General features: G+C 43.5%; 2 protein-coding genes across 3 annotated transcripts in view; one reads left to right on the top strand and one right to left on the bottom strand.

Annotated features, from left to right (window-relative positions):
* The first annotated feature begins 6,910 nt into the window (after positions 1-6,910).
* LOC311057498 (uncharacterized protein) lies at positions 6,911-15,403 on the top strand. Its single transcript, XM_084074458.1, has 9 exons — positions 6,911-7,060; positions 8,693-9,196; positions 9,319-9,491; positions 9,889-10,109; positions 11,205-11,964; positions 12,647-12,692; positions 13,584-13,683; positions 14,690-14,789; positions 14,995-15,403. Exons 2-9 carry the CDS (start codon positions 8,695-8,697, stop codon positions 15,268-15,270), a joined length of 2,178 nt encoding a protein of 725 aa, XP_083930584.1. The 5' UTR covers positions 6,911-7,060; positions 8,693-8,694; the 3' UTR covers positions 15,271-15,403.
* Positions 15,404-18,666: 3,263 nt separating this feature from the next.
* Positions 18,667-23,981, bottom strand: part of dbn1 (drebrin 1) — a 133,242-nt gene continuing 127,927 nt past the window's right edge. The window contains exons 13-15 of one of the 2 annotated variants that reach the window (XM_084074858.1): positions 23,291-23,546; positions 21,144-21,246; positions 18,667-19,769 (exon numbers count right to left, since the gene is read on the bottom strand). In XM_084074858.1, the coding sequence (XP_083930984.1) occupies positions 19,717-19,769; positions 21,144-21,246; positions 23,291-23,546 (412 nt within the window). In that variant the 3' untranslated portion in view covers positions 18,667-19,716. Of the gene's footprint in view, positions 19,770-21,143; positions 21,247-23,290; positions 23,557-23,981 lie in introns of both variants that reach the window. The other variant, XM_084074857.1, reaches the window with a different exon arrangement.

The following is a 23,981-nucleotide window of genomic DNA, read 5'->3' as shown; positions in this document are numbered from 1 at the left end:
TTCTCCCTCCAACTCCGGTTCTCCAGGTCATCGTCTTGGATTGCAGATAGGCAATATTGTGTAGGTTTATAGTTTTTAAGCACTCAGTATTAAGCTTTTTCAATAGGAAAAATTAAATTAAACAGTTCCCACCGCTGCAAATACAAAAATAAATATACAAATGTGTCTTTAGGAATCAGTGTTCTCATGAGCAAAAGAAAAATGTAAACAATAAAAGTCATGTGGGACTCAGTGTAGGTCAATACCTATTCTTAAGTTATCATGAACAAACAAAAAAAGAAAAAGAAAATGAATGTGTCTTCTGGGACTCAGTATCAGCAATGTTTCATGGACAAAAAAGAAAGAAAGTAGACCTGCATGGTCTACGAGAATAGTCAATAACGCTGTTAGATCCGCCATGCTGTCTGTTTGTAGCCTACTGATGTTGCTCTGTCGACAAAGTGGTGATTTTAGTTTTTTGGGGGGCGGGTTTTCAGGTGAAATTATCACAATCTTTGATTGTATTCCGTTTTGACAGTTCAGATTCAGCTGGTATTGTTAAATTAGGGTGTTACAGTTATTTTGTGTGAGGTTCAAAGAGCTCCACATTTAGCTGCCATCTTGTTTCGTGGCTATTGCCCCGTCTATAGTTTTTTTATTTATCATTCTTTCTTTTCTTCCCCAATTTAGTCATTGTCAATTGCCTTCAAGGAAGCGATCCCGGGCTTATGCAGTGGTGGGTGTTTTACTTCTACGCCACACGATGCCCCACTATAGAAGCTAAACTTTATTATTTTATTATTATTGTTATTAGTGATTTATTTTTATTTTTACGGCATAGCTCTGTAAGAGGTAGCCGTCTATAAGAGGGTCTGTGTGTCTGTCCCGAGCCAATCTCGTAAACCGTTGACCAAATTGTCTAGTGCACACTGTCACTATAGACGTTAGCCTATTTTTTGTTCACGTCCTGTTCTGCACATTTCATTTTACTTTTGTTTTAAAATGGAAAAGGGGCACGGACTGTCCGAATTTCGGAATGGATGATGTCATGACATCAGAGGCAAGCCGTCTATAAGGAAATGAATGGCGGTAGGTAATCAGGCTGAAATGCCATTTGAACAGTGCTAACTGGAACCTTGCCCAAATGTGAAGTCATAGTCTGGCCGCATGAAGTCCAAGATCCACATGAAGTCACATCGTTATTGGACCTAGTCTTGTTTTTGTACTGGCCCACACCATAAACATTTGGTATAAAGTATATATGCGATCGTGGGGACATCACTGGCAGGCATTGGGGCCCAGCCCTTGTATTTACCTCCATAATGAAGCACACCTCATTACATAAGGTTGTGGGTCCTGTTCTGTACAGGTGGCGCCTATTCATTATATGACAAAACCAACATTATGGGACCTTCCCATCACTCCATTGAGCTTTACTCAGGTCAATACCATATTGCTCAAAGGGTTTGTGCAGTAAGGGGACTCTTTGAGCCTGGGGCCTCTTGGAGCTCGGTGTGAGGGATGTTTCCGATAAACAGTTGTTGAGGGATGTCGCCGATAAACAGTTGGTGAGGGATATTTCCCAAAAACAGTTGGTGAGGGATGTTTCAGATAAACAGTTGGTGAGGGATATTTCCCAATAACAGTTGGTGAGGGATGTTTCCGATAAACATTTGGTGAGGGATATTTCCGATAAGCAGTTGGTGAGAGATTTTTCCCAAAAACAGTTGGTGAGGGATGTTTCCGATGAACAGTTGGTGAGGGAAGTTTCCGATAAACAGTTGGTGAGGGAAGTTTCCGATAAACAGTTGGTGAGGGAAGTTTCCGATAAACAGTTGGTGAGGGATATTTCCGATAAGCAGTTGGTGAGAGATTTTTCCCAATAACAGTTGGTGAGGGATGTTTCCGATGAACAGTTGGTGAGGGAAGTTTCCGATAAACAGTTGGTGAGGGAAGTTTCCGATAAACAGTTGTTGAGGGATGTTTCCCATTAACAGTTGGCGAGGGATGTTTCCGATAAACACTTGGCGAGGGATGTTTCCGATAAACACTTGGCGAGGGATGTTCCCCATTAGCAGTTGGTGAGGGATGTTTCCCATTAACAGTTGGCGAGGGATGTTTCCGATAAACAGTTGGCGAGGGATGTTTCCGATAAAGGGTTGTTGAGGGATTCTTCTGATAAAAAGTTGTTGAGGGATTCTTCTGATAAAAAGTTGTTGAGGGATGCTTCTGATAAAAAGTTGGTGAGGGATGTTTCCGATAAACAGCTGTTGAGGGATGTTTCCGATAAAAAGTTGGTGAGGGATGTTTCCGATAAACAGTTGGTGGGCACTGGGATACCTGACCCCCTGAACGTTCTCCCTTTTGCTCAGAAACATCTTTGTTTGGTGTCAAGCTAATGTCCTCCCTCTCTTCCACCATCCTCTCTCTCTTTTCCATGTCAGACACCCCCTCCTTCACTTTCTTCTCCAACTCCTCCACAGCCATCACCCACTCGTTAGCCTTGGTCTCCCACTTTCTAAAACGTTTCTTACTGGAGCGAAGGACTTTCTCCCACAGCTCCAGCTGAACCTTCTTCTCCCCCCTTTTCTTCTTCTCTTCTACCTCCTTTTTCCTCTCCTCATACCTCATTTTTATCTTTGGCTGCTTCACCTGTGCCTCCGGTTCAGTGATCTTCCTCATCTTAATCATCACCTTACCCTCCTCTACCCCCCTCTTCTTCCTCGCCACTTTACCCTCTGGCCTCTCCCATTTCTTCTTCTCCTCCACCATCTTCTGTTCCTCCCCTTCCACCACCTCCTTATTCTCCTCCTCCGGTTTTGCTACCAGCTCCTCGGGACACAGGAAGGAGAATGCATTTATCGGGTTCGCTAAGCGGGCCTCCGCTGTGGGAAGGATTTTCTTCTCCAGCACCGTCTTCTGTTCCCCCATCTCCTCCTCAAGAGACAGGAAGGAGAGCCTGTTGATGTGCTCTGCTACGTGGGCCTCTGATGCAGGCAGAGTTTTTTTCTCCCCTGGTTTTGCTTCAGGCTCATTGGAAGATGGGAAGAAGAAGGAGAATGTGTTATTGATGGACTCTGCTAAGTGGGGCTGCCATGGACGCGCGAGTAGGCCATTACTCTTTTCCACCACTGAACTCAGCTCATCCTTCTCCCCCTCCTCCTTACTCTCCTCTGATGTCGCCTCCAGCTCCTTGTGGGATGGATAGAAGAAGGAGAACGTATTGATGGGCTTTGCTAAGTGGGGCTCCCATGTGGAAAGGCTGTTCAACGCCATCTTATGTTCATCCTCCAAGTAGGTGAAGGTATTGAAGTGCTCCTTCTCATCCTGTTTGACCATGTGGGGCTCCCACACGGGCAGGCCCTCCTTCTCCTCCTCCACCACCATCTTCTGTTCCTCCTCGACCTCTTCATTCTCCTCCTTTGATGAGAAGAAGGAGAACGTAAAGGGCTCTGTTTTGTGGGGCTCCCACATCATGGGCAGGCTAGTCTTCTCCACCGCCTCCTTATTCTGCTGCTCTGATATTGCTTCCAGCTCCTCGGGAGACGGGAAGAACATATTGATGGGCTCTGCTAAGTGGGGCTCCCATGCAGGCAGGCTGTTCTTCACGGCCATCTTATGTTCCTCCTCCTTCTCCTCTGGTCTTTCTTCAAGCTCCTCGGGAGAAGGGAAGAACGAATACTTATTCATGGGCCCTGCTAAGCGGGGCTCCTCCCACGGTTTCGCTTCCAGCTCCCCAGGAGAAGGGAAGAAGTTGAACTTAATTGGCTCTGCTAAGTGGGGCTCCCACGCTCCCATGAATAGGCGTGTCCTCTCCTCCTTCACCTCCTTTACCACCTCCATACTGTCGTCCACTTTGGCCGCCAGCCAAGGCCAATCCTGTGGCACATTGTGGCACCACGCCGATGGGATAGTGTGAGCACTGGTCCCTCCAGCTACATAGGGGTCAGTGAAGTGGGTGCTGATCTCTCCATCAATCGAGTCAGGTGACAGGCACTGTTCTGGAGAAAGCCATTGGATGTTCTTATCTTCATCACATACTTTGAAGGTCTGTCCTGAGTGTGGCCTGCATGCAGATGTTTGCATGTCTTCAGGTGTTGAACACTCTTCTATAAGCTTCTCCTCTACTGTACTCTCCCGTTCCTCTATCTGCTTCTCATCTACATTCCTCAACCGCTCCGAGGTCTGCTGCTCCTTTGTTTCCTCATATACTTTCCTCTCATCCTGCTCCTTTTGTGCCTCCTTTTTGTCCTCCGCCTTCCCTTTTCTCTCTTCATGGTTCCTGTCCTGTAGCCTGTTCTGCTCTTTCTTTGTCTTCTTGTTCCGATAATACTCCCTGTCAACGTCTGTTTTCACCTCCTGTACTTTCCTCTCCTTTAGCTCCACCAACTCGGGCCTATGCCGTGGAGCTGTGCGCACGGTGAGGAACCGAGCTGGCTGGCTGGGGTGCTTTCCAATAACTCCATTGGCATAGGAGGCGGAGTACAGACACTGCTTTGGAGAAAACCCGGGGAGGAGCTGATCTTCCCTGTGTTCTCTGGAGGTCTTTCCTGTGTGTGGCTTCCTCGCTGATAATTCCCGCTCCTCTGTCTTCTCATCTTTAGACTCCTGCTCCTCTGTCTTCTTCCCCTCCTCCTCCTCCACGTTCCTCTCATGCTCCTCCTTTTTGTCCTCCACCATCTCTTTCTCCTCTCTGTTCCCGTCCTGTTCCCCATTGTCGTCTTCTTTCTTCACCCTTTTCTTCTTCTTCTTGTTCTTGTAATACTCATTTATCATCTTTTCAATCTCCTGCTCCTTCAGGGCCTTCAGCGCCTCCGTCCCCGTCGCCTCCACTTTGGCCGCCAGCTCGGGGCGATCCGCCGGTACGTTGTGGCCCTGCGGTGACGGGATGGTGCGAGCGTTGTTGATCCCTCCATCGGTGGAAGGGTCGGTGGAGCCGGCGTTGTTCTCTCCAGAAGTGTAGGGGTGAGTGGGGCGGGTGTTGATCTCTACAGCAGTGAAGGGGTAAGCGGACAGAGGTTTCTCTGGAGGAAACCTTTGGATGTCCTGATCTTCGTCGTGTGATCTGAAGTTCTGTCTCGTGTGTTGCCTCCATGCAGATATCTTTGTTGGATACTCCTCTACTTTAGCCTCCCGCTGCTTCGCTATATGTTCCTCCGTCTTGTCCTCATCCGCTTTGCTCTCTTCCACCCTCTGCTCCTCCTTTTTGTCCGGTACCTTCTCTTTCTCCTTTTTGTTCCAGTTCTGTAGCCCGTCCCATTCCCGTGTCGTAGCCCATGACGGCTCCACTGAAGCGTTTGACACCCTGTTTTTCTTCTTCAGCTTTATCTTGGCTATGTACCACCCCTTGCGCTTTTCATCCTCCACCCATCCATCCATCCGCGTTTTCTCCCCCTGCTCCTTCGGTTTATGTGGCCTGAAGCCCGGTCTTTGGTTTGGGCTCCACGTCCACATGTTTACGGGTGTCTTTGAGGAAAACGTCTTTGCCGTCTCGTCTCAGTTCAATTCGTCTAAACTCCTCTCTATTCTCAGCCTTCTCTCTTCTCCGGTCTGTCTCTTACACAATGGCTATAGTCACAGTAATGTGTCTCCGACCGGCCGATTTTAAAGGCCAAATTCACCAACGCCACAATGTCACCGCTACGTCACCATACCACTACGTCACCCCACCACTACGTCACCCCACCACTACATCCTGGGGCCAGTCGAGACACAGTCAACCTAAAAAGGGAACTGAGTTGATAGTAGGCATGTGATTCCTGAGATGTGTTTGCTTTTAGTGAAAAAATAGAAGATATCATATATTTTTGTTTGGTTTAGGACTTTTTGTAGCACATCATGAACTCTATACATTTCATGCACTCACCACACTACATGACCTCATACACACCTCATACTACTGATGTTGTAGAGGAGGAATCTGCAGGACCGTGTCACCGATGCGATGCTTGCCGAGAACGACAGTTGGTCATCCAGGGTCACACCCAGATTCCTCGCAGTCCGAGTTGACGTCAACACAGCATTATCAATGGTGATGGCCATGTCACGGTGCGGACAGCCCTATAATAATAAAAGGTTTTGTAGGTCAATGTGCAGGTGTAACGCCCAGGTTTCGAACCCAGGTCTCCCGCATGGAAGCCAACATCTTATCCGCTAGACAAAAGGGGAATTATCTCTTGATCAGGAGAGATATAATAGGCTTTTGGTTTTTACCGTGTAGCACTTTGAGAATTGTTTCTAATATAAATTTCATTATAAATAATAATTATTATTATTTTCATTACGATGATTAACCAATGGATATTGTGTTTAAACAGTTCCATGTGTTTATTTATTTTATCGAAAAAATCCAGATATTGGTTCAGATTGAGCTGAAATACTTTGATCTCTCAGGATGCCTCTGTTTTCATTCCATGGTTTGTGTCGCCCTCTAGTGGACACAGTGAGGTCTGGAAAAACAGCTTGCACACAATCATCATGTATACAAGCTATTCAAAATGGACAGAATCATGATGTATTTAATACATAAATGTGGAAAATGTTTTAAAAATGTATGAAGATATAAAAACGATGGTTTGACGGGGAAACCGGTTTTTAATGGCCACCCATTAACAATCCGGCCGAATGCAAATAAGCCCGATTTGAAAACAAAGGCGAATTTCTGTGGTTGGCTACAACAGAATGGGTGATGGGGTGCTAATGTTGTTATGTTGATTTTTTGTTTTTTTCCCCTGGGGGAGCAGAGTTTTCCAGACCGGGCCATGGCCCCATTGGCCTCTATGACGATACGCCCTTGATTATATCTGGCTCCCTGGTGCGACGAATCTGCCGGCTGGAATTGCATGATAGCGAAAATGACGTAGTTGACCCTACTTTCTTTCAATATACCTTGGTTCAAACGAGGAAGTATAACTTCATGGCTTCCACTGAACGAAAGCAGAGCTCGTGTTTCATCCACTGTTAATAAAGTTGTTGTTTTCACCACTTCTATGACTTTCACTTTCTGGCTGTTGGAGCTGTTTTCTCAGTTTGAAGTTGATCTACTGGCTGCTGAATGAACCAGATACAGACAGGAAACAGGGTGAGTTTTTTCATTTAATCAGTGGTTTAATGCACTGATTCATGTCAAGGACCCCATGTTGATTTGTATTATTTGGCTATGGACTCTAATCTGATAATATTTGCTGCCAGGTACAGCCATAAGAGAACGATATTTGTCAACATCTTTCGAATAATATAGCAAATCTACAAGCTCACAACGTGTCACACAATACAGTAGGTTCAGGCATGGCCATAACAAGAGGTTTCGGACACCGTTTGTTTCCAGTGGTTGACTTTTCTACACAACTATCCTGTGTTATAACGTGTCTAGTACTAGACCTGATGTTTTTATAATAATAGAATTTAGTTGAGGTGTTGCTATTGAAGGCATTGTTGCAACCAGCATTCTAACATGTTGTACCTACTTGACAGCTATAGCCCCTTTCGGAACCCTGAATACTTTTTTTTATATTTGGGAAGGCGGTATCCAGGGTCCCTTGACAGTCAATGCACTCTCCCATGTACTCGCTACCACTGTCTGGTCCCGGGCTAATCGGTATTGCCATTAAACATGTTTAATCTACATTTTAAAATGTAGTTTTGCTATCTCTGGAGCACCATGACGCCCCCCCCACCCCCCTTTGTGATTGGCTGGAAAAGTGCATCTAGACCAGGGGTTTTCAACCGGTGGTCCGGAGGTATTGCAGGTGGTCCCTGGCCATGCATATAAAAAAAAAATAACTTACAGGAGTTCTTACTGTATGGTGTGTGTGTGTGTGTGTGTGTGTGTGGGTGTGGGTGTGGGTGTGGGTGTGTGTGTGTGTGTGAGAGATATGAAATGTGAGCTTACCATAATCACATTAATCCTTAATCATATTCCATCATATTCAAACAAAATCACTGTATTTCATTAGATATTATATTGATATTTTCTCCAGCTCCATGTGGTGCATGAACCCCCCACCACTAGTGTGTGGGTTGGGTCTATGATGGACCCACCACGCACAATAGTGGTGGTCCCCAGGTTGCTCTTAGTCAGGATGGTGGTCCCTGGGTCAAAATCAGTGGCAGCACACCCCTACCAGCTTCCCTGTTTGTAGGTACTCAGGAACAGATTTTGTAAATACAACGAAGGAAAGTCTCCTATCTAAGGATGGGTTTAGGTTGAGTGGACCTCGTCTGAATATAGATAAGTGGAACTAACTTTACTAAAGAAATGCCTAGCTGATGAGGCTTCGAATTACTATAACAGTCAGTTGGAAAACACAGGTCTCAGCATGTGGTGCTTGCAATGGTAAAAGAGGGTTTGAAGGTGGTTCTTTCCAGGCTTTTATAGTGGCTGGTTGATGGGAGCCAGGTGTGTCCCCAATCTCCACGCCACTCCTCCAATCTCCATGGCCACTCCCACCTTCACCCATCCTGCAGCACTGAAAACACTGACAGACTGTTAAACACACAGACTATGGCCTTATAGGGCCGTAACAAACACTTAAGCAACGTTTTATTTGTCCGAGACCAGACAGTTGTATGTATGAAATAAGCTTTTCAGCTTTCTGGTGTCTATACCTTTGACTGTATGCACCTGTCCTGTACTCACTTTGATGATTTTGTAAAAATAAAAAATAAAATAAAAAAATCTATCTATTAACATAATGTATTTGTCTCCCCATAGACATGGATCCATCACCACCCTCACGACGGAAATGGCGTCCAGTCAGTGAAAGGTGGAGACAACAGTTAGAGAAGCTTGTGTACGCTGACAAAGTTGTCAAAGTTGGAAGTTTTGAGTTTGTGAATGATAAACTATTCCGCATAGCAAAGGGAAGTGATGGAACTGAGGTATTCTTGGGGTTAAGAGATGATGGCGCTGAAGTGGCAGTGAAGAGAATGTCTAAATCCAACTATGAGGTGCTGCAGAACGAGGAAAACTTTTTGAGTCTTCCAGAGCTTGAACATCCTTCGATTGTACGATATCTGGGCTTTGTAGAGGATGAGAACTTTGGATACCTTGTTCTTCAGTTATGTGAATACACACTGGAAGAATACCTCAAGAATATATCAGACTCTGAACTGAAGAAGCAGCTTGCAAAGCAGGTTCTCAAAAGTTTAAAGATACTTCATTCTCAGAATCCTCCAATTCTCCACCGGGATCTCAAGCCCCAGAATGTCTTAATTGGTAAGCTACAGAAGCCAAATTAATTTACTTACATAACAAAATTGAAGGACCATTCACCGAATTTATTTTGAGTTTAAAACACTTTGATTCTACTATATTTATCTAACCCATTGGCCCTGCAGATATTACAGGGAGGGCAAAACTGGCTGATTTTGGAATAAGCAGACGGTTGACCAGCGGACAAACAACGTTTCTCACAAACAGCGCAGGAACAAGATGCTGGAAGGCAAAGGAGGCCTTGGATGAAGACAGTGATGACATATCTGTACCCTATAAACGCAGCACTGACATCCAGGTTTGTTCTAACTCTGGTTTAGGTTTTAGGTTTATTTATTAGGACAATGTGCAGTAAATAAAAAGGAAACGTATATCAAATGAATGGTCCCACACAACTTATCGACAGCAGTTTGCTTCTCCTCCAACTTGTTATCTAAATACCAAGTGTGCCTTGCTGAAGCGCAGATTCTGTTAAAGGGAATGAGAATAGACACTATGATTGGTTTAATTATTGTAACAACCTAAACCCACCCAAGACTAATTCAGAGCCTTTACACCACCCAGTTGTTCTGTGCGTTCGTGTTTGCGTTCAGATAATGGGAGAGAATATTGAGAATATTCAGCATGAGAACTATTTAAATCATTGAGTACAACACATAAAGTACTGTCACTAAATGTTCACATTAATTGTAAAGGTGGCTGGGATGTTGATCTATTACATCATATCTGGAGGAGAACATCCATTTGGCAAAGGCCCCAGATGTGAAGTCAACATTATAGATGGAAAGTACAACCTGGACCATGTTCAGGATGAGGTTGCCAAGGATCTCATTGAGAGGATGATCAATGAAGACCCAACAAAAAGACCTAAAGTGGAGGACTGTTTGGATCACGTCTTCTTCAGGTCAGACAAAAGGTAAGAAACGGGCAAACAATTTCTGGTGCCACACATATTTCTTATACTCTCACTGACTCACTTGTACTTAATGGCTTAATCATATCATGATGATATATTTGTCAACCCTATGTGCAATAGCATAGAAGTAACATATTCATATACTTTTGAATTTACAATTTAGGCATTTAGCTGACAGAGTGGTATACAAGTGTGAAATCAGAGCTGACACAGCTGCAATGCTGCAGACTAGGGATGCACAATATTGTTTTTAGCGGCGCTAGCTGGATCCTGCTCTATACCTGACTTTGTCCGTGTTCACCGTCAACGTTCTGATTGGTCAGACCCGTCAACGTTCTGATTGGTCAGACCCGTCAACAAAGTGATTGGTCAAGCTTCACGTGACACATGGCTATAAACACATTATAAACACATATCGATGACAAAATGTATCAAATGCACAGACCAAACAAGCCATCGTTAACCTGCTAATGTTACACAGCTGATGGGGGAGATCACTCTGATCTCCAAGCAAGTTGGAGAACACTTAAAACGCGTGGATTTTAGTTTGGCTGGTCAATTTAAGATGACAACAGCAACAAAGGTTAGTAGTAGACCTGTATGTATGATGATTATTATTCCAGACAGTGGTCTATCGAAGACGTTTTAACAAGTTTGAGACCAGGGGTCCTCATGCCCTTTCGTTCGCTCGCGCGTAGCCTGAGTGTTAATGTGTGGGGAGCATAGAGTTAAAAATAATAGAGAGGTGCACCGGATTTCCCCTCCCATCCACTTGCATTGAGTTGCTCACCCAGCGCATGAGGCGAATAGAAAGGCTTCTTCCGGGTTGGAAAATGTGATGGGCGAGGCCTATTTGGGGCTTCTGTGCGTCACAGGCTGAAAAGGTACAAAGCACTACAATGTACCTTGTTGAACCACAGCCTCAAAATAACAGCCAAAATATTTTTAAAAGAACAAGGATACGTGCCTTCACCCTGTGTTTTTTCCCAGTGTTAAGGTCATACCGGTCACATATCATGAAAAAGATAATACTTAACTAACTATCTATCCTAACCAATCTTCATCATCATTCTTGTCTTTGTCCGTGCTGACAAGAGAGGACAGGAAGCCAGAGGTGAAGAAACGGCCCAGAGAAGAAGAAACGACCCCGACAGTTTGCCCCTTGCCAAAGAAGGTCAAGGTTCACAGCGAGAGTGGACAGCTGATGCTCATCCAGCAGGAGAAAGTCCAGAAATCAGCCCAGGACAGTTTGACCCCCAGCTGCATCATCACACAGGCCTCCACAGCCCAGACCAACGCCCAGCTGGTAATGTCTGCCTCCACTCCAGGACAGCCCCTGGGGACTCCTAATGCCATGCAGCCCCGATCCACAGCCACCGCTGTAACACAGAGGGTGGGGTCTTCCAGGGCCGAAGGGGTCTCTGTAGCCCCTACTTCAATCAATGCAGAGACTCTGGAAGATGTGAAGAAGTGTCACAACGTACTTTTCAACATTATCAAGGTCTCTTTGTCTTATCCGAAAACCAATGTCAAAGAGCTGGTTAAGGACCTACTAGAGGCCAAGATTGAGGCAGAAGAATTCGTCAACAGGTTGCACAGAGAGCTCGACTCATCACTACTACCACAGCCAGGGCTTGTGAATCTCCTCAAGACAAATCTCCCTGCACTTCGTCAGATGATTCCAGACTCATCAGCCTTTATCCGGGAGAGCCAGCTTTTCCACATAGAATTGCCTGACTTTATATCCCCACTCAAACCTTCTCAACTAGTCTTGAAAAAAGGGCAGTCTCGGAGGTTCGCCGCAGATGATCTACAGTACATCTCCTTCCATTTCCGTTCCTTACGAGGAACACATGTAAGCATTCAAGAGAATCGAGAGAATAGAATCTAAATCTGTATCAGTTTTATTGTCACATCACAGGTTTACAGGTGTACATTTCATTGTTTTTAGGAAAGAAAGAGGGGGGGGGGGGGGGGCAGAGAGAGGGAGAGCAACAGACAGTCTAGTTAAAACCTAAATGAATCAAACAGTCTAGTTAAAACCTAAATGAACCAAACAGACAGTCTAGTTAAAACCTAAATTAACCTAACAGTCTAGTTAAAACCTAAATGAATCAAACAGTCTAGTTAAAACCTAAATGAATCAAACAGTCTAGTTAAAACCTAAATGAATCAAACAGTCTAGTTAAAACCTAAATGAATCAAACAGTCTAGTTAAAACCTAAATTAATCAAACAGTCTAGTTAAAACCTAAATTAATCAAACAGTCTAGTTAAAACCTAAATGAATCAAAACAGTATGGCGCTGTTTTACCCCTGCAGGAGTCAGAAAGAATTTATCTCATGCCAGTAATACAGTTTAAACACAGAAACGTCTCAATCCATCATGTTTACAGGTGAATATTTAGCAGGGAAATAACATTCACTGAAAATAGCAGATCTACAAGGCCACAACTCATCGCAACCACTGTGCGCCATTGGGTTACATAATCAAATGGATAAATAGTTTTTTCTGTCTGGTCTTTTCTCTTCATGCAGGCTCAGGGCCTCAACCTGCCGCCCAACATGGCCACCGCAGCCGGAGGTATGAGCAACCCCTGCATCCACCAGGCCAACCCCCAGCAGTTCCCCTTCCCGCCCAGCTACAATACCAGTACTAACCTCACGCGTCACCAGTCTTTCCACCTCGGAGGAAAGCCTGGTATGCGTTACTAAAGACCCATATAATCCGGTCTAGGCCACGCCTACTGGAAAAAAAAAGAAAAAATAGTCCTCTTTCCGGATTCTGCCCATCCGGTTTTGCGGTGCCACTTTGTTTTTGTTCCCCAATCCCTATTTAAATGGAATAGAATTTCCCCGTGGGATAATACAGACGCTAAATAGTCTCCGGATAGTACACGCACATTTACATTTAAAAAATAAGCTAAACTACGCCGCATCAAGGATTTTATTAGGACGGACCTATTTTGTGGTGAGGCGTTTTTCCGGTTCTGCCCATCCGGCCACTTTTTTTTTTTACTTCCGCTCCCGACCGGATCATATACCCGAAAAGGAATGCTGCCCAGGCTATACCAGTACAGAACCAGCTACGGTACCAGTACAGGTACCAGTACTGTACCAGCTACGGTGCCAGTACAGAACCAGCTACGGTACCAGTACTGGCCTGGTCTCGCCACCACACTCCACCAGACCCTTCTCCTCCCCTCTCTCCCCAGCCCCCCCCTCCCACCTTAAAGTTAGTTGTAGTTCACCATCCTGCACTGTCTGTGTGGATATATTATGTCTCCAGTCACACGGTGTCACATTATTTTTCATAGTATCGCTCATATGATTCGTAATGCTGCACATCGATTGACTGCATTAATAATTGAAGCCTTTATGTGGTCCGAGTCACGTAGCACATCCTACACCTAACGTCTAGATCATAACACTACAGTCAGTCAACTTATATCATATCTCTGTCTCTCCACTGCAGGTATGAGCCCCCTGCTCTCCCCCCAATCCCCCATGATGCAGCAGGGCCAGGGCTCCCCGGATATGATTCGCTGTCCACAGGGCACCGTGGGAGGCAACAGGTGAGAATAAAGTCACTAAGAGTCAAAAAATAAACTCACTTTGTTCTGTATAACGTTGTTCTATGTTCTAACAAATGCACTGCTCACAGTCTGCAGTCTGGCTGGCAGAGGTTCTATCCTTCATACATTTGCTAAGAATGTGATATTGTTCATGGCGATCATTGTCGTTATACTAGTTATAGTTGGACTAGCAAAGACCTTTTAACAAAGCATTTTTAAGGTACACATTAAGGCATATACCTTTTTTCTTTGTAAAATAATAACTTTAAATTTTGTCTTAAAATTAAATTAAAACATAAATCCCAGATGAAATAAATACATTATAAAGAAAACCTCTTCAAATAAACAAACTAAGGCTTAGCCTTTGTTCCAAGTTTGGGATTTACATGTTTTTTTTTAAAATTATTTTATCTATGCTACATTCTCAGCATACAGGAATTCACACACAGCAACTCAGTATCTTCAGAGTTCAATGAATAATAATCTAATTGAATTATTTAACAATTGTATGAGACCGCTGATGACGTCAAACTCCCTTCAACACTGTTTTTCAGATATATAGCGAATTTCATTGATATTAATCAATTAATTCTTATCTAATCTCTCATTTGGAGCATCTCAGTGCCCTACAGAGTTTAAATCAGACAGTTGACAACATCATCAGACGGGGGAGGGGGTCCTCTCAGTAAACGCTATAGTTAAGGCCATTCATCAATCAAATAAACATGTTTACATGTGATGCATTTCCCTCTTTATGCAGCGCTAGCTCCTAGTTGTTTAGATTTCATAGTCTGAGCAGTGAGTGATGATGGAATGCAGGCAGAATAGACAGTGAACAATGAAGGGAGTCTAACTAGATTGCGCCCTCTGCTGTTTGCATTGTGATAAAAACAGCATAGCTTTAAAACGTCCTCAGTTTACATGCCTACATAAAAAAGATAATACTTATCTAACCTAATTAACTTATTAACTAATCTTCATCGTTGTCTTCCTCTGTGCCAACAAGTGAGGACAGTAAGCTGAAGGTGAAAAAACGCCACAGAGAAGAAGAAAGAGACCAGAGAGACAGAAACAGGTCACACAGGAAGAAACTGACTTACACCACGGTAAGGCTAGGATCCTACTACTGTAGAGCCCTTGAGAATCCAGTCAACAATGTATTATACTGTACTGGTTCAATGAAAGTTAAATAAATACAATTGTTTATAAAGGCTGTTGCCACACTGGAGGCATCAAGTGGAGGAGTCAGAAAACGTTTCAAAATCAGATCCTTACAGAGCACGTTCTGTTTTATGTTTTCATCACTTACAGATTCTTCCAGAAGAGAGACTGTTCTCTGTGCGGATCGACTTCATCAAAGGTATTTCACAAGCTAATCTCAAATGTCTCCTTGACAAACTTTTGGAGAAGAAAGTGTTAAAAGACCCTGAGCTGGAAGAGTTCAACGGGATGCAGGCGAAAGACGACAAGGCCCGCTTTGTCATCGATGCAGTGAGGAACAAAGGATCTGCTGCAAGTTCAATCATGATAAAGATTCTCTGCGAGATCGACCCTTTCCTCTCTGAACATCTTGGGTTGAAGGATTGACTTAAAATACCTTCAGTGTCTGTCTAGGCCAGGGGTCTTCAACGTTTTCAGGCCAAGGACCCCCTAGCTGAGAGAGGGATGAAGCAGGGACCCCCTACTCTATATTGTATAAAATTGTGTTTCAGATTCAACTTTTTTTTGTTTACAAGGCCTGCTATTTTTTCCCCTCTACACCTATGCCTCTTTGCCAAAAATAGCAGATCTACAAGCCCACAACGCCTCGCGCTGCGAGGCGTTGTGAGCTTGTAGATCTGCTATTTTTTGTCTCAAGTTCTCCTCAGGAAAGGGATGTTAGGGTTCAAGTGGTTGATGTAAAAAAGAAAATCATGTCACACAAAGATTTGGCTGACCCCCTGTAGTAACTCTGAGGACCCCCTAGGGGTCCCGGACCCCCTGTTGAAGACCCCTGGTCTAGACGTATCTGCTTCTTCTTTTTTTTACTGATGATCTGATGAAGTTTTAAAAGCAAGTTGGATCATTATATGTAACCTTTATCTTTTTATGACACCGAGCAACTTCAAAGTAAATGGACAATGACAGCGACAGGTGCAATGCCTTGCTCATGGACACTTCAACAGGATGCTGTGTTCCAGAGACACTTTTTTTTTAACTTTTGACTATTTTCAGATACTGTACTTGAAGATAATTTGACCAAAACATTGTACTGTAATACAGTGGTTCTCAACCTTTTCATCATCATATTTTAACTGCGGAACCCCCATTTTGTTTGACTCCATTCCACAGATAAATATTGTGAAAATATTTGCCTCTTTGGTTATTTAACAATTTGGCCAATGTTTTATAGTATAGTTTGTTGATTACTTTTGATGCAGTAATGGACTTTTTAATAAAAAGCTCTTAAAAGTCCTTAAATCATCATCACTTCACTGTCATCTGGGGGCCCCCCCTGGGGCTCCCGACCCACAGGTTGAGAACCACTGCTGTAATAAATAGTATAACCAAAACACTGTAATAAATAGTTTTGTAAGTGAAGACAATGTGCAGGACTCCTTTTTTAAATTAATAGTAATAATAATAATAATAATAATAAAAGGCTTTACAAGTCAATGTACAGGTGTAACGCCCAGGTTTCGAACTCAGGTCTCCCGCATGGAAAGCCAACATCTCATCAGCTAGCCTAAAGGGGCATTCTCCCTTGATCAGGGGAGATATTAGACTTTTACTTTTGACTGTGTAGCACCTTGAGAATTGTTTCTAATATAAATTGCATCATAAATAATAATAATTATATATATATAAGGGCATATATAGCTGTATAGCTCCGAGATGAGGTACCACGTTTGTCGGTGCCGTTTTAGCTGGACATTTTCGAATGTTTTCCACTTTACGTGTTTCTTACCCCTTTCTGCACATCGTATCCAAAAAGTAAAGGTTTTCTGAAATGCTCTCAGATGTTGTGACTTCTAGCGCGCAATAAAATCTATCCAACGAGTTGAAAAAAGCATTTAGATAGCTTCTCTCCTACATGTTTTTAAGACATGCCCGGAAGTTGCGCCCGCAGAGGCGACATTACTCATTCCCCTACTGGTCAAATTGCATCTTCTAATGCATAATATTATGGAACCGGCTGAGGAGAGAAGGACATCTGAGAGCATTTCAGAAAACCTTTACTTTAAATATTCGAAAATGTCCTGCTCAAACGGCACCGGGCCACGTAGGACCTCACCTCGGAGCTACATAGCGGAGGGAGAGGAGGTTCTAAATAGCGCTATTGTGTAACCACATAAACCATTATTTTATACTTTGGCTATTAAAAAATAGCTGATCTACAAGCTCATAGCGCAGCACGCACGTGGCATTGAAGACACAAACTGTATTGAAGATTTTGCTGTGCTATGACGCGCAATTTGAATACTAATGAAGTACTCAATTCAGTGACCTACGTTCAATGAAGTGAATGGCAGGTCGTTGAAATGTGTGAATTCCTTCACCAGTAGCCATTAATTATCACCACAATAGCCACGCACATGATAAGCCTTCAGAGTTCAGAGTTAGACTAGTCAGACGGTCAGAACACATTCTTGCTGTTTGTATTGCTGCGCCCCCCAGCCCACTGAGCCCAGCCACTCCTGGGTGCAGCGTATCAGATGTGTATCAACGTATCAGATACGCTGTTTCAAACTGTTTTTGAGTGTATACGGTGGCGACGAAAAAAATCTGCAGGCCATACTACGTATACAGCGTACCACGGTAGAACACATCACTGCATTGTACAGACCTTTAACTGTATGTTCATTCATCTCAGCATGGGTTCCTCTGCTTGAGCCTCATTCTTTTTCCTGTTTCCTCTCTCCTCTCTCGCTCTCACTTCCTTCCCACCTCGTTGTCAACAACGTAACGCTTAGCGTTTGTTTTCATACTGCTTCCGTTGCCAGATGGGGCGGCCAGGGGGCCCCGGGGGGGCCAGGGGGGGGCAGATAAGGGGACCCATAGAGGCGGCGTTTTGCTGAACATCAAAGGGTTTGGTTGGTTGGCTGGACCGGGATCACGCCATTAACGCACTGCCAAGTTCTCCCCACATTACTGTATAACCGCTGCCTGGAGACCCTGGAGTCACAATGATGGCTACTGTACACACAGGCCCGGCTTTTGAAGGGCCTACACAATGCCTTTAAAAAAAAATATATATATATATATTATTTGTTTAGGTCCCTGCAATGTCTGAGCCTAAATCACCACTAAGATATGCCCAGTCCAAGTTGTTTCTCTCTGTCTTCTGAAGCATTTTCAGCTGCAATACCACACTGTGCTGAGCTGGCAAGTGGCGCTATTAATCTAATCTTCTCTGCCCCGCCATCCCTCCATCTGCTGGAGTCACCGAATGTGGTCGTAGACCCTCCAGGCACCAGGAAGGGTTGATCCCGTCCCGGCCCTGGGGCTGTCAGGGAGTGTAAGTGTTGAAATGATGTGGTGTTGACATTTGTATTGTTAAGTTTCGATCAGTGGTTCTCAAACTTTTATTAGTCACGATTAGTCACCCTATGGAGACTTGAATGCATGGATATTGTTTTGTTTGTGTCACATTCCTAAGCCAATAATTTGATGACCGGCAGCGGTTCCGGTAGGAGACACAAAGAGGCTCCTTTGTATCTCCTACCGGAACCGCTGCCTACTGGTCCGTTGATCATCACATTATTGACTTAGGAATGTGAGAAAAACTAAAAAATATCTCTGAATTGATGTCTCCATGGGTTGACTAATCGATAGGAGAAAAAAAGTAATTTCGGGAACTATCCCTTTAACTGCTTGCTGGGGACCCCCTGGAACCCCCCCAGGACCCCACTTTGAGAACCACTGGTTTAGATCACTCTTGGTGGGAAGATTGGCAAAATAATTGCTTGATTTACAAAGAAAGTGACATTTTAAGACTTTAGCAAAAGCTAAAATAACTTATTTTAATGTGTTTTGCAGTGAGGTTGAGACACTTGGTGGGAAAACAGAATGAAGGGAGGTAGGAAAGGAAAGGAAAGGAAAGGAATGAAGGAAGGAAGCGAGAAGGAGGCTTACATGGCAATAGGAACGATACATAATGAATCATAATGTTATGATATTAATCATAATAATGTTATAGGGGGTAATCTAGCAGTACTGACTACGGTGCAAAAGGCTGCAGTATGGTCACAGTCAAAATCCTGAGTCTTCATTTAACCACTGAAGCCCTATATGTACTCTGTCGTGCCACAAATAAGTGATGGCACGCGTTGTGAGCTTGTAGATCGGCTATTTTTGCTGAGAATGTAAAAAAAAAAGGAGGGGAAATAAAATGTGACCAATTAAAAATAAAAACATTTCTGGAGAAAATTTTAAAATGTGCCCAAAATAGGGATGCCAGGTTTGAATGTGATTAAAATATATACACTCAGGATTGTACTGTGATTGTCTCTAGAGTATACAGCCGTGTGCTACTTCGCTGTGTTATATTACATCAACACCCCACTCTCAGCTATTATATCTGCATAGCAAAAAAACAAAAAACAAGTCAAATAAATAAAAAAATCAAACACAGAGCGAGAGAGAGAGAGAGACAGAGAGAGAGAGAGAAAGAGAGAAATCTCAAAAAAGAAAAAACATCACGAGCTCTTTTACGAGTCGTTAGCGTATTTAACAATAACTCAAATCTCCTTCTGTGGCTAACATATTTTTTTAATCTCCTCTAGAATATTGTACAGAAGTTGTTTCGATGCAAGACTCATTATTACTGTTTGTCTTTTTTTTTTGTCTTTTTTTTGTTGTTGTAATTTTAGTTTTTTGTCTTTTTAGAAAAACGTTGCGCAGCAGTTGTGTTCTACTTCCTGCTTCTCTTGGTCCGGAGGGGGATGGCGATTGGATGATGGCGATCGTGTGTGTGTGTGTGTGTGTGTGTGTGTGTGTGTGTGTGTGTGTGTGTGTATATGTGTGTTTGTGTGTGTGTGGATGAACGGCCGTCTAATCGTCTTCGTCTTCGACCGGGTCTGTGTCCCAGCATGTTATGTCAATCTCTGAAAATGCGCGCGCACACACACACACACACACACACACACACACACACACACACACACACACACACACACACACACACACACACACACACACACACACACACACACACACACACACACACACACAATTTGTATTACTATACTTGTGAGGACATCAACATTTTAGAACAGCGATTTAATGAATGCCATTTTCCATGTTTTTAGCAAATCTTTTAACCGTAAGACTAAAGCCGAAAAAGCAGCAAAAGTAGCAGATCCACAAGCTCGAAGCGTGGCGCAAAGCGACGCGTTTTGAGCTTGTAGATCTGCTACTTTTGCTATGTTTGAATTTGCATCCTGAAAAGTAACAGTTTTTGGACATAATGAGGTTTCCACCCGACAGAGACCACGTATTGCTATTTACATTAACCCATTAAGACCTGGAACTGTGTCATTTTTAGATTTGAGCTAAAAAGCATTATTTTACACTTTGGGCTATTCAAAAATAGCAGATATACAAGCTCCGAGTGCCGCGCTACGAGCTTGTAGATCTGCTATTTTTTTTAAATCGTGAAAATGTGTGCAAATCTTTGAATATATATATTTTTTTAAGCGAACATTTTTAACTCAAATCTTTGCTTCTGGGGGTCCCTGGAACTAAATATTTTGATGGGGGTCGGCGGCCAAATACATATAATTTTGGGGGTCCTTGACATGAAAAAGATTGAGCACCACTGATATAGTAATCTCTCAAGAACAGATTCCGACCTGCGGTGGAATCTGTCGGAGCGGTTCGTCCTAACCAGTGCGCATTGGCTAAAAGTGGGCGTGCCTTCAGATCAGGAAGTGGGCCGCGCTTTACCCAATCAAATGTAGTGGGCGGGATTCACGTGTCCATCCACCATGATCCACCCTCCCCCCCTCGAAACTAGCCGAAACTAATTTAACAATAGCGTCCTCGGAGCGGACAAAACCACGGAAAGATATTCACATTTTAAATTACTCTTTCATCATAGAAACAAGTGGGCTTATAACCAAAACCATCCATGTTCTCTGGGAGAAGTGGTGTTAGTGTTCCGTGTAGAAATATTGTTAGTGGGAATGAAAACATGGTCGCACCAACCGGAAGTGATGCGCTATAGGCAGACATGAAACCGGTGTTTCCCTGCGCTCTAGTCTAACATTATACTCCTGCCAGACTCCACAGAATATCAGAAAAGCAGAGGTCGCTGTTTTTCATTTTCTGTGGGGTCTGGCTACGCGAGACTACTGATATAGAAACATACGTTTTTCAGAAAACTGTTGGGATTTTTAGGAGACATGTAGAATCGGCTTCATGTCTCAATGGGTTAAATCATGGATTTGATCAAATGGAATCAAGTGGTTTTCTCTGACCTGGTGGCTTGTTGTAGAACACTGGCGTGTGTTTGGCTGAGCAGTCCTCCGATTGGCCAAACTCCTCTTCCTGTGATTGGCTGAAATAGCCTTCACTACCAGCCTTTATAAGACACAAACAGGTAGACAGGTGAACACGTGGACAGAGATGGTGGATATAAGCCACTAGAGGTGAAATTGTACACAAATAAGTAGCAAGTGAACTGGAGATGGCAGGTCCTTCTTTTTTTTATTTGTCTTGGACATGGACCACATCAGCTGTTGTAATGTCATTGGCCACTAGATGGTGCTTGTTCAACTACGGTAAAAACAGGTCACTTTCCATGCTTGCAGGTAACACAGGGGAAATGTTACAAAGTACATATACTCAAGTACTTTACTTTAAGTACAATGTTGTGGTACTTTTTTTATTTAAAATTGTTCAATACTTTATCCTTCTACCCCACTACATCTCAGAGGCAAATATTGTACTTTTTACCCCACTACATTTATTTGAAAACTTTAGTTACTAGTTATTTTGTATATTTAGAATTTTTGAAAACTTTTTGAAAAGAAAGTTAATAATGAGAAATGTTACTTTGGTACTGTAAGTATATTTTGATGCCAATACCTGTATATACTTCTACTCAAGTTTTGAATACAGGCCTTTTACTTGTAACAGAGTATTTTTATGTTGTGGTATATTGCTACTTTTACTTATGCAAGGACGACTTCAGCCATTCTCTTTTATTTAAAAAAATGTTTTTATCCCACGATTTTGTAACCCTTTTTCACCCGGTGCCAATTATCTAAGTGATCCTGGGCGCTACACTCCCCCCGCCAGCCTTGGGAGCCCAAAGACGAGCTCATGCCTCCTTCAATGCATGAGAGCCAACTGACCTTCTTATCACCTGACAGGGGGGAGTTTCCCCGGTAGGACGTAGTGCGTGGAAGGAACACGTTCCAATCAGTTCCTTTCCCCTCCCCTACTTTTGTACTTTTTTTGTACTTTGTACTCAGACTTTTACTTGTAAAAGAGTATTGTTGACTTCAGCCATTCTCAATCGATCTTCGTATAACTGGTCCTCACTAATGCTCATGATTATAATATGGTACCATTTTTTGAGTGGTGCCAACCACTCCTATATCTGGCTTTGTCCGTGTGTCCGTATGTATGTATGTATGTCCAATAAACAAACATTGATGACAACATCAATACGGGGGTCAATACGGGGCTCATCAAAGGCACCACTCTCTTCACACAGGGTGTGATTTTTAGCGGCGCTAGCGCTCTATACCTTTAGGTATAGAGCGGATCCTGCTCTATACCTGACTTTGTCCGTGTTCACCGTCAACGCTCTGATTGGTCAGACCCGTCAACGCTCTGATTGGTCAGACCCGTCAACAAAGTGATTGGTCAAGCTTCACGTGACACATGGCTATAAACACATTATAAACACATATCGATGACATAATGTATCAAAGGTGCCGCTACCTTCACACAGGGTGTGATTTTTTATACTCCGTCTGTGTCTCATAGGAGGGCTGTGGACACTTTAGAAACCCGCCTACCTGTGACATCATCGTTAGGCAGGTTTATTTTATTTTATTTGTATTAACACAAGAACAATGGCTTCCATTATATATATTATATTATTTCCAGTAATAGAAAGCCTGCAGTTTCTATTAGATGTTAGTGAGGGACTAGTGGAGAAGAGATCTAGTAGAACGAAAAGACAATTAATTTTATGTTTGGTTGTGCTTGGGTGTTGTGCTCTGAAAATAGCAGATCTACAAGCTCAGCTGCGACGCGTTGTGAGCTTGTAGATCGGCTATTTTCAGCATGTAAACTATGTCAAATCAGCCATTACGACGGCATCAAGGCCCGCCGAAATAGTCGACTAAATCAACTGTAGATTTAGTCAACCATAATCTAATGATATTTAGTTGACTAAAACTAGACAAAACCTAAAACATTTCATATGACTAAAATATGCCTAAAACTAAATGGAATTTTATTCAAAAGACTAAAACTAAATAAAAATGTGCTGTCAAAATCAAAACTTGTACCATATTATAATGAGCATTAGTGAGGACCAATTATATGAAGTTGAAAATGGGTGCAGTCGTCCTTTACCTAAAAAAATAAAATAAACAACGCTGGTTACCTGAGTGCCCTCCTTCAGCAGCGCCTCCCCGTTGGTGATCAGCAGCTGTCCGTCATCCAGCTCCGCCCCCTTCTTGGCCTGCCCCTCCCCCGCCGCATGCTGCAGTGCCTGCTGGTAGCTGAGGGTCATGTGGTCGGCCCCGCCCGCCACCGCCACCAGGCTGGAGGGCTCGTCGTCGTTGGCGGCCGCGCCGCCGGCGGAACCCGAACACGTCGAGCCGTCGGCCATGCCGTCGAAACTCAGGAGAGGCATTGGTCTGGGACCGCGACAACACAGGACCACATCACTATGGTTACGATGGTTGTAAACATCTAGATAAACCTTTTGTTACCACCGCGCTCAACAGAGACTCCTCTCTGTTGCCCTACCCTCTTAGAACAGTGGTTCTCAACCACCGGTCTGGGGGCCACCAGTGGTCCTTGAGGGTGTTACAGGTGGTCCCCAGCTAAAAGATGGATAGTTAGGGAACCAAATGGACCCTTATAGATCTGTAACTGATGAGATTGTAAAATGAAACCAAATGGACCCCACTGAGCATTTTTCGGGCTATTAGACATCTAAAATACGTCTAGGGATAGGCTAGTCTATTTATAGACCGTCTATATTATAGACGTTGAAATGACGTCTATAATATAAACGCTTAAAAAACAGCTAATCAACGTCTAGGCTAAGCCTAGACCGCTAAAAAACT

The sequence above is a fragment of the Gymnoscopelus microlampas genome (assembly GCF_963454915.1).
Source record: "Gymnoscopelus microlampas genome assembly, chromosome: 12".
NCBI lineage: Eukaryota > Metazoa > Chordata > Actinopteri > Myctophiformes > Myctophidae > Gymnoscopelus > Gymnoscopelus microlampas.
The sequence above is the reverse complement of the archived record's forward strand: the minus strand, read 5'-3'. Positions and strand labels throughout refer to the sequence as shown.